Source organism: Rhinolophus sinicus, chromosome X (genome assembly GCF_036562045.2).
Source record: "Rhinolophus sinicus isolate RSC01 chromosome X, ASM3656204v1, whole genome shotgun sequence".
Taxonomy (NCBI): Eukaryota; Metazoa; Chordata; class Mammalia; order Chiroptera; family Rhinolophidae; genus Rhinolophus; species Rhinolophus sinicus.
This window is the reverse complement of record NC_133768.1, coordinates 91,720,756-91,732,016: the sequence shown is the minus strand read 5'-3', so window position 1 is coordinate 91,732,016 and position 11,261 is coordinate 91,720,756. Positions and strand designations below refer to the sequence as shown.

General features: G+C 37.7%; 1 protein-coding gene across 8 annotated transcripts in view; it reads left to right on the top strand.

Annotated features, from left to right (window-relative positions):
* Positions 1-3,110: 3,110 nt before the first annotated feature.
* The window catches only part of SMARCA1 (SNF2 related chromatin remodeling ATPase 1), a 127,132-nt gene continuing 118,981 nt past the window's right edge, over positions 3,111-11,261 (top strand). For 6 of the 8 annotated variants that reach the window (XM_019719814.2, XM_019719817.2, XM_074323498.1 and 3 more), the window contains exons 1-5: positions 3,125-3,476; positions 8,006-8,092; positions 10,055-10,221; positions 10,538-10,638; positions 10,746-10,846. In XM_019719814.2, the coding sequence (XP_019575373.2) occupies positions 3,303-3,476; positions 8,006-8,092; positions 10,055-10,221; positions 10,538-10,638; positions 10,746-10,846 (630 nt within the window). In that variant the 5' untranslated portion in view covers positions 3,125-3,302. Of the gene's footprint in view, positions 3,477-8,005; positions 8,093-10,054; positions 10,222-10,537; positions 10,639-10,745; positions 10,847-11,261 lie in introns of all 8 variants that reach the window. The other 2 variants (XM_019719815.2, XM_074323497.1) reach the window with 1 other exon arrangement.

Here is an 11,261-nt window from a genome sequence, read left to right as displayed (position 1 = left end):
AAAGTGAGGTGAAAAAAGGAGGTCTGGAGCCAGACAGTCTGTGATTTGAATCTGGCTTCTGTCACTCACTAGCTGTGGGATCTTAGATGAGTTATTTGGCCTCTATAAGTCTCTGTTTTCTGATCTGTAAAATAGGGATAATAACATTTATTTCATAAAATTACTAGGAGGATTAGTAATATCATACATAAAGAATCTAGCAGAATGCCTGACACAATAGTGGGTGCTCAAAAAACGGTAGACGTACACAAGCTATTATCATTACTTTTTCCTTAACAGAGCACTGAGGACGTACCACATTTTCAAAAATGACACTATCATGAATGTCTTTAAAAAGAATGGTGAGAAAGGCTTGCTGATATGAACAGAATGGTTACTACCAAGATACTGTGAACAGAATCCTTTGTATCAGCTTCTGGAGAACATTGATCAGTGGGATGGCAATGTAGTTTTAAGTCATACTGTGGTTTCAATGATAAATTTCAGATACAGGACAAGAAAAGAAACACCAAGCCCTTGACCTTGTCTTTATGAATTTAATAAAAGTATTTAATACTTTTATGCATTCTGATAGCTACTAAACAAGTTTGGTTATGCAAAAATGGCTATTGGATAACTACTACAATATTCATAATCTGACAAAATGGATGTATTGTTCAGTAGACTAGGATTCATTTTGAGGTTCCCAAATATGGCCCCAAGGTTCTCTATAAAGGTATGCTTTGTTCTCCAATCTCAATGGAGTAGAACAATTAAAGATCATTTCAAATGAAAAGACAATAAGGGAAAATAGTAGCAGATAGAGCAAGGTGTTGAGAAGGATCAGAAACAAGGTGGCTCTTGTTGAACAAAGTCTACAGATCATGAATTTTAGGCAGATTTGCAAACAATGATAGCACATGCTCTGTAAATAGCAGCTGTTGCCACAAGCCAAAGGGCAATATTTACATGAATCCTGTGGCAAGGTCTATGGACCAAGCCTTGACCTTTCCAGCCAAACTCATATACTTCGTAGCACTTTCAGCTGTGTCACCTTGAAAAAAGGAAGGATCACATTAAACATAGATGGAAAATTGCCAATGTACAAATATGTTCTGTCCCCTAAATTAATTTCTAAATTATTTTTTGAAACTTGGAACACATGTTCCCATAGAAAAGGTGTGATAAAGGGATGTGAGCTTCCCAGACTTCCTCACAAAAGTGCATTTAGCCCACGATGTAACTGAAATACTGTGCATTGGCCATGGGAACTACAATGGAACAAAGTACCCTTGCAAGCAGGAACACATCAATACACAACAAATATTTCTTGAACCTTTCCCCTTGAAACCCCAAGCAATGAAAGGGGAATTCTATCCTCCCATAGCTGCAGTTTGGTGAAAAAGGAATCCTTCACTGCCCTTGCCTGGAAGGGTCCTTCTCTAGTCAGGTGGATGCATGCACTGCAGCATCTCTCTATTTCAGTGCTTCTTGAACTTTCTCACCGAATAACCCTTAATGAATGAGGAGCTTGAACAGGTAGTGGGGAAGGGGTAGGATGTCTAACTGAAAATCTCAAGCTTTTATTTGGAGACATGTCAGACTCTGCAGTTCATTCCTTAATACATCTGTATATTTTAATAGAAAAAGAATCGTATTTCAAACACCTTTTGACTAAAGTTGATGCTCCAGAAATAGGAACCATCTTTATACTGATACTTTCTATACCTGTTGGATAGTATACATGTGTACTTCAGGATGACAAACGTGGGCACTGGGGGAGAAATCTGAAGTACATGAGAACATAATGAAAGTAAAATCAGAGCAAATCTAGCTAGCACCACCAGCCTCTCCTCTCCTCTCTCAGTGGCACATTCCTTCAATCACCAGTGTCTTGCTCTTTGCCTTTTTTCCTCTGTTCAAAACCAGTCCCAGGACAGGATCCCACACTCATTCACACTAAAGTGCAAATGACCAATAGGAGCTAAAATGTCACAAGATTTTCGCATATTAAGAATCACAACTTTAAAACACAAAGGAATTTAGGGTATTATCCCCAGGAAAGGGGGATATATTGGGAGGGGGCAACTGTGTGCCTTCCTGCTATTTGCAGAAATCACACTTGATTTCAGATTGGTAATTTAGGAAGGTGTGTTGAGGGAAATTAATCATAATTTCTTTACACTTTGTATATGTTTCGTTTTGGAAATTGTAGGTTTTGTGATCATTGTTTTCTATATGTTTTGCTACCTTTTGTTCCTTATGACTGAATTTTTAAAACTAGGATGTAAATCTTCCCGTTGTTGATCAAAATAAATGGTGAGGAGAAATAGAAAAGATAATATTTAATAGTTGGCATTTAGCGATTTTTGCACCTTTTACGAAAAGCTTTTATATCCATGATTATGCACATTATTGGTATTGAATTACTACTAAATAATAACAAGGATACAAATAGAACACGTACCAAAAAAATCACAGTAATTCAATCCAAGTACTTATATTAGGTACTTACCATGAGTTGCCCCAGGTTCCGTGGGGACTTTGACTTTTCCCCCAGGATTTTTAAAATTTAGTGGTGATAGCAAAAGAAGGACTACGGTACCTTGGCTATCTGAGAAGTATCATTGAAAAGAGAGCACATATACACAAAACCTAAGAGTCATGCTTTGCCTTGTAAGTGAATGCAGCTGCAATCGGGATTCAAGGAGTGTTTTCCTTCTGCAGAATTTATGAAGGTGGGAATTGCACCACCAATACCCCTTGGACCTGGGAAAGGGCAGTCCCCAGAAGGGTTCTGGGCTTTGCAAATGGTGAGAAAGACCTTCTATAATACAGTTATAAGCAGAGGAAAAGTTCTTTGTGCAAGAGATGAAAGCACCCCGAAGTACAAAGAGCAGATTTAAGGGAAAGAGGATTCCTTGTGCACACATCTGCGAGGGGAGCTCAGGCTGACTGTTGGGGGCGTGTGGGAAAGGAGATTTGTAGGGGGCCACGGGCTGTGGGTTCCCGCCTCCGCCCCAGTCCGCGCCCCATACTCAGGCAACAGTTGGTCGTGCGGGGCCAGCTCAGGCTCTGGGTGGGGAGGGGGAGTCTCGCGATCGTTGGGGGGGGGAGGAAGAGGGGAGGGTGACGGGGGGAGGCCATGACGTAGGGTGGGTGGACGGAAGTGGGGCAGGGTTGAGGGTTATTTAAAGGGGGGGCCGAGCGAAGGGGTTGGAAGCAGAGTGATTCCCCACCCCTGTTCCGTCTAGCTCTTTCCAGTGCAGCCACTGTCGCCGCCCAGGAATCCTCGTCCCTCTCCTCTTTCCCGCTCCAACGCCATGGAGCAGGACACCGCTGCAGTGGCAGCCACCGTGGCAGCCGCTGATGCGACCGCCACAATCGTGGTCGTAGACGACGAGCAGCCGGGGCCGTCCACCTCGAAGGGGGAGGGAGCGGCGGCCGCAGCCACCGAAGCCACCGTGGCCACGGAGAAGGGCGAGAAGAAGAAGGAGGTAAATCGGAAAGGGGTGTGTGTGGGGTGGACAAATTCTGTGTCCGGCCCCTCGGAGGGGCGCAAACCCTGACCTTTCGGCGCCGACAGGTACCGGCGAGCTCTGCGGGGATGGGGGCTGCGGACGCGCGGAGTGGGGGTGGCGGAACAGTCTAGCATTCGCTCCCCTCCCCCTTTCCTTCTCGCAGCCTGGAGGGCGGGGGCGGGGCTGGGGCGCGGGCGCGGGCACGGCGTTGGGTGCAGGGTGCCCGTTATCTCGGGGCTTGGGGACATGGGATCTGGGGAGCCCCTCGACAGCCCCCAACCCCCTTCACATTCCCGGAACTGGGGTAACGCGCGGGGTGGGGGATGGGGCCGTGCAGGAACCAGCCTCCGCCTTCCCTCTCCTCTCCCCCCCCTTCCCGTCGGCCTCTGCCTGGGAAATCTGGGCCCTTCAATCCCACACTCGCGCAGAAGGGGTTTTGCTGGGGCTTTTTTTTTTTTTTTAAATTTGAATTTCAAGGTGCCGGTGGTTGGGTGGCGGAGGACGATAGGAGAGACCTTTATTGCTTTAATTGGCAATGTTGGTCTTTTGGGTGTCAGGAAAGAAAAAAAATCCCTTGTTCATTGGGTCCCCGCCTGCTAAGGCGGGGGTGTCACCCCGACAAAATGAGCTCTCTGCGTCGTACCCCGTCCCCCCAGTTCAAACCCCCAACTGAGAAAGCGAGGACGCTTGCTTAGGAAAATTTCCGACGTGTGCATCCTCACCCTCTCCTGCCCCGCCCCCGACGGTATAGTGTTTCACTCTAGGGACACCTAAAATTGTCCCCCAATCCGGCCCCAAGCCTTTTCATGCTTCCGCCTCCCTCTCCTAGTGGGCGCTGTTGGCTCCTGGACACATGCATGTTAAAAAAAAAAAATATTTTTAACCAAGCTTCGCCAGCATGAGCTGCTGCTAACGTGCATAAGGGGACCACTCAGACACCTATTAAAGCCAAATCCAGAAAATATGTATTATCTCCATAAGGTAAATTTTGTATGGATCCAGACATACAAATAAAACTATGAAACATCGCAAAATTGAGATAAAAATAGGATGGGGCATAAGGATTTTTGATGTATACTAAAATTGTAGAACGGATCATTTATGGGTGCACTTTTCTTCCATTTACAATAGACATATCACAATTAAAAAAACGGTAGGTAAGTAAAATTCTGCGTTCGAGATCTCAAGTGGCTTTGTCTGAATCATTATGAGACTATACGACCAAATGAAAAGCTTTTGAGGGAAATTAACACCTTTTGCTGTGAATTGGAGTAATTTTAAATTCAGTAGTTGTTTAAGTGTTTTACTGTTACATGGTTGACTAAACAAAGATAATTGTAGTGCTAAGTGTAAACCGTAGAAAACATACACGTTTTAAGACCCATGCGGTACTTGGATCGGTAAGACAACATTGATGATTAAAGTTGGGCCAGATACCAAGTGTCAATATAAATCAAATGTTTGGAAATTCAGAAACGTGTCTAGGTGCATTTTAATCCCCTGACTGGGCAAATATAAGTGCTAAACTGTCTTTTGTATGGCAGTAAAGGTTGTTGAATTTCCAGGTTGGATACATTTTTTTGAATTGTGAAAAGAATGGGAATCAATTTAAAAAAACATATAAAATAAACACTGAGTTGATAACATATATATTCACGAACCCTGTAGCCTTATCAGAAATTGCCTTAATAATAGTGCCTCATTTGTCCACTCAGCATAGTTCCCTATGAGGTGCTGCATGACAGGAACTTTCTGGATATCTGAAGTTTACTGCTTTGGTCATTGCATCTTTTTTTATTTTTAACTTTTCTTTAAAAACTAAATAGTACAAAACATCTACTTAAGTTTTTTTTTATTTGTACCATTCCTTCGAATAAAGTGATTTGGTATCTCCCCAAAACCCCTAAATATATTGCACACTACCTTGACTCCTTAAATGGTATATTAAAAGTGCAGATTAACCTTTTCCTCATACCCATCAGTTATTGTAATCTTGACAGTGATACAAAAGCACTTGAGATCTAGGAGGTTGTTTTCCCTAAATTAAGTAACCACCTCCCAGACACTTCCTGTATTGTGTTGATTTTTAAATCTCTCAGTCTCCTCCCTCAAATGTCGGGCTATTAACTATCACTTTTAAATACTTCATCTACTTTCATCAGAAAGAATTTGTTTATGATGAAGGACATTGATGTAACAACATCACAAAATCATTTAAAACAACTGTAAAACACAAAACTATAAGTCATACAGCAGGGAGAGGGAAATAATTACCGCTGAACACCAAGGAGAAGGGATGTGCTATGGTAGAACTCACATTTGAATCCTGGGCTTTTACCAGCCCGTCTTGCTGTTGACAGTATGCCTTCCTTCTAGTGGTTTTCTCATGTCATTTGCTGCTGCTGCTGGCTGCTTTTATTCTCTGGTATGGGAAGTCAGACTATCAAACTTGGTAGAATTACATATCAAATTAAAATAGGCACTGAATGAGCATTTTCATGATATATAAAGTAGATGAGATTTAGTCGATTGACTTGTGATATTTAGCTACAGAAAGGTATTTTTGCTTACTTTCTGGTTCTTAAACGTATTTGGTTTGTGATTGTTGGATAACCTAACTCTGTGAGGTTATCTGGAAACTGGAGTTGGTATTTTTGGTACTAAAAACGTCAAGAAAAAGGTCATGGTCTTTAAGACAGGGCATCTTGATGACCTTGCACTACATTTTCATGGCATCTAGATTACTAGATGATAAAATCCATAAGGGATTTATTAGAATATCATAGTCACCTTTATCTTTTCTGGTATGAGAAGTGTATTTTTGAAAACATGTATACAAATGAGAAGCTTTAGAGGGTAGGTTTAAAATTCCTTGTGGAAGATAGTGCCAATTAAGTAATTACAGCTTTAAATAGCACTGCTCAAGATTAAGAATTTTAGTTAGCATATAATTAAAATTTTATATTTTACCACAAGGTAATCAAAAAAGTAATGAGTAAATTGTTTTTCTAATATTAAAGCTTTAAATTTTTTAAGTCTCATGTTATTAGATATACACTTTGTGTATATGAGATAAGTAATTTTCACTGTTTTGAAACTTGAAAACTAGATTTCATGTAGCTTTTCAAGGAATGATACAGAGATGGGTTTTGTCACCCAATTTTCCTTTACTTGTTGCTTTGATAATAAAATAGCATCTATAGTATATGTGACAGTTTGAAAGTGTGGAATTGAGGGGATTTTTAGCAGTTTTCTATTCTCATCCATCCAGGATTACATTCAAAACATCCCACATAGATGATATGTACACATGGGAGGCTGTAAATCAAGACGGCTATTATTTGGGTTAAGAATAACTGAACAATATCAGATCAGTGCTCCAAAGTAGAACCCTGACCAGAGCCAAATTCCATGATCTTGGTTTGGATTTCGTCAAAATAGAAATTTTAATAAATGTTGGAAAATATATACATTAACTATTGGAGCCATGCTTTCCTATGTTTAAGATCACATTCTGTTGATTTATGATTTAAGTTTTCAGGAACATGTTGACAAAAGCCATGATAAAATGGACATAATTTCTTTAGTTTACACAAACAGATTTGTATTTCGATTTGTGCAAAGTCTGTGTTAAAACTGAAATACTCTCAGCTTTGGTACTGATGGGTAGATTTGTGTTTTTGTTTTATAGCTTGATTCCTTACAGGGAAGGACGTGTAGTCTATATGTCTATTTATATTTACAAGTACAAGCTTGTCTTTATAAAGGATAGGATGCCTGAGAGAAGCCCCCAGATAATTTCAGTATTTTTAAGTAGCTGATTTGTTAATTTTCACTAAATTACAGCTTTTTAAATACCAAAGGTTAATAGTTAATAGCCCTGACAAACTGCTTCTGCAAACTATTTATATAATAGAAATAGTTAAAATAGTTTTCTTCCCAGTTGGAGAAAATTAACATAAGCCAAAAGTTTGAAACTACTGTTTTATTATTTTAAATATAAATGGTCACACTGCATTACCTAAAGAAGTTTGAATGTTCTGATTAGAATATGGAAACAATAAAAAAGTGTCTTTTTCAGGAACAGAAACCATACTCTTTTCTTGTTAAACTCTGACTTGCTTCCATTACATAAAGAAGTGTTTCTGAGTGTTAATATTTACTTTCCTTGAATTCTTTGGTTTGTAATTGATAATATTGGTATATTCTAGATTTTAAATCTCCAATCAGTGATTACACACTTTCTTATGCTTTGAATTAAAAATAGGCAATTAATGTTTCTCTGGCTTTCATAATTCTTCAGATATTTTTTTATTGGACCTCAGGTGTACAGAAATGGATACATCGTAAGCCTTGATTTATGACATGCTGTCATCGCTGGTCCATGCATGACCCATGTTATTTATTTAGTATTTAGTTACTTTTTACTTTCTTCAAATGAGAATATTGACCACTTTTAAGACCTTGCTTTGTAATTTGATGATTTATATTCTTTGAAATTCTAGAAAACTGTTTCTCCATTTCAACTCAAACTTGCTGCTAAAGCTTCTAAATCTGAAAAGGAAATGGACCCAGAATATGAAGAGAAAATGGTAAATATATTCTTGGGTAGGATAGTGAATACCATAGTTGATTGTTATAGAAGAGATGTGAAAGATTAAAAAATACCTATGTACGTATAATGAATACACAATTGTAGATTTTAGAATTGGAAAGTAATTTAATATATAATCCATCATAATAGATTTTTGTTGAATAAATGAATCTCCTTATTTTCACATGATGAAATAAAAAATCAGAGAAACTATATGGGTTAATTGGGACCAGAAGCCACATCTCTTCATTTTTGTTCAGTGTTCTTTATACCCCATAGTAAGGTGTTTTGTGCTAGAAATGTTTTATCCACTAAGTGAAAATATCAGTAGCAATATCAGTATGGCTGAAAGAAAGCAGGTCACAAAGCCAGACTGATGTTTTTTTGTCTGTCTCTCCTTGCTTTGGATATATGAATGAATGCTATACATTATGAAACTTGTAATATGGTAATGTTTTCTTGAGGGAAGGTTATTTGCCCAGTGCATTAAAATATTACATGTTTAACTAGCATAACCTTAGTTATGCGCACCTATTGCTTTGCTACACATTTAATTATTTAATTTTTTTGTCACTAAAATCCATATTTTAGCTTTAATTTAACTAAATTTTTATGTCTTGGGATTTTTCACGACCAGTGAATTTGGTTAATTCAAAAAAGAAATTAACAGGTAGTTGGAACTGAGTTTTTGTTGTTGTTGAGGGGTTATCTTCGCAGTAATAATTGAAAAATAAGTAGAGATGAAGTACGTTTTTCGGTTGTTCATTGTGATTTTACAAAACTCCATTCCTTAATGTTTAAGGCCACATCTAATGTAGACAGTTAATGTTTTAACAACTCTAAAAACAACATTCCAGTGAGGATAACATAAAATGGAAAGGTTTTGGCCTCCTTCCAGCTACTGGTCTGAATATATCTGTCTAATTCTTGTATTTATGTTAATGAACTCTTGTAAGTTTCTGGTGTTATTAATTATGCATCCTTAACTAGCAATCAAATGTCCTCTACTCTGTGCTCAGAAAGTGACTGGGAATCAAAAAAAAAACTTCATTGTTTCCTAACCTGATGTATATGCATGTTTTGATTTTTTAAGATTTTTATAGAGAAAGAAGTTTTACTGCATTTATATGGTATAATTATGACCTTTTACAATTTATTGAGAAATTATGTATCAATTTTCAGTTGTTAATATATATTAACTATTTCATGTGTGTGTGTGTGTGTGTGTGTGTATGTGTTTGTGTTTGTATTTTCCCCCAAATGCTCACTTTATGGAGAAACTGTATATACTGTTAGCATAAAATGTGATTTTTCAGATCGCTGTAATTGATGAGAGAAATGTTTGTTACACTATTGTACCATGACATCAAAAATACAGTGAGGCAAGATGATACTGTATTCTAACATTTCTGTTATTTCTAGATGCAGCTTGAAAATTCTTAAGAGTTTAGTTTATGGTATATATATATATATATATATATATATATATATATATATATATATATCATAGTTAATTTATATTTCTATATTTGGGGTACATTATATATTATGATACTTAATTTTGTTAACTGTTTAGGAAAAGAAAATCATTGTGGTTTGGAAAGTGGATTTATTTTTCCACTCCGACTCTTTAAGCAGGGTACTTCTTATGGAGGCATTAAGTCTGGCATATCACTTGGCTTCTATTCAAACTATCTGAAAATACTATTTTCAAATTCTGCTACCTACTAGTTGTGGAAGCTTGAGCAATTTACTTACTCTCTGCATCTCAATTTTATCATCAGTAAAATGGAGATAATACTAGGACCTGTCTCATAGGTTTATTAAGAGAATTAAATAGGATAGTATGTTTAAAGCTTAGAACGTAGTACAGATTAAGTACAATATACTCGTGTTTGTTTAGTAATTTTGAATTAATAAAAAGGAAAATCATTGCTTTTAATTTTGTTTTGTAAATTAGAAAGCAGACCGAGCAAAGAGATTTGAATTTTTACTGAAGCAGACAGAACTTTTTGCACATTTCATTCAACCTTCAGCACAGAAATCTCCAACATCTCCTCTGAACATGAAATTGGGACGTCCTCAAATAAAGAAGGATGACAAGCAGAGCTTAATTTCTGCTGGAGAGTATGTTGGCATCTCTCTATCTACTTTCTTCCTTCTTTCCTTTCCTTTCTTCCTCCTATCCCCCCTTCTCCCTCCCCTCATACACTTCTCTCTTCATTTATTCTAATTGTCTGTGCAGATATGTTTTGTAGGTAGTAATGCATTTTTTTCTCGCTAGCAGTCAATCAGTAAAAATGTAGGCTGGTTTTACCAACTTCTAAGCAAGACCCTAAATAACTCATTGCTGTTTTCATAAAAGATATTAGCAATGTATACTGACTTAATTGACACCTTAGCATTTGGGTTGAATATGGAGGTGTTTCTTTCTTCATCTCAGCTACCGCCACAGACGCACGGAACAAGAAGAAGATGAAGAGCTACTCTCAGAGAGTCGTAAAACATCTAATATGTGTGTTAGATTTGAGGTGTCACCTTCATGTAAGTACTTCATCATGTTGGTGTTTTTCCTTTCGATTTGGTTTTAGAAAAATTTTACTTGATTTTATTAATGAAAGTATGAGATGTCATTGATTTTTTTTTTCCAGATGTGAAAGGGGGACCACTGAGAGATTATCAGATTCGAGGACTGAACTGGTTGATTTCTTTGTATGAAAATGGAGTCAATGGTATTTTGGCCGATGAAATGGTAAGTAGTTGGTAGCCAAAAATGCATTTTCACTCATCAATTTTTATGTAAATTTGAAAACCAGAGCTGAACTACCCCCTTGAGGCCTGGGGGATAATTGCTTTATTTAGTTATTATGATGTAAAAGGCATTTGTAAAGTCTAGATTTGTTTCTTTAAGTAACCTATAGAACATACACTTTTACTGGCTGCAAAATTCTTACTGAGTTTTCCTTAAATCGTATTTAAAAAACCCTTGTACTTTTGTTTTTATTTGCATTTTGGCTTCTAGGAAGCTCAGACACAAAATGAATGCCCAAATGGAACATCTGTGTAATTTTCAATGGTCTGCTCATTTTGTCCTTTGTGCCTTTTCCTATTCTTTGCCTTCTAGTCTTACTTTCTTGGTCCCTCTTTATTTCTATTTTACCATTAAT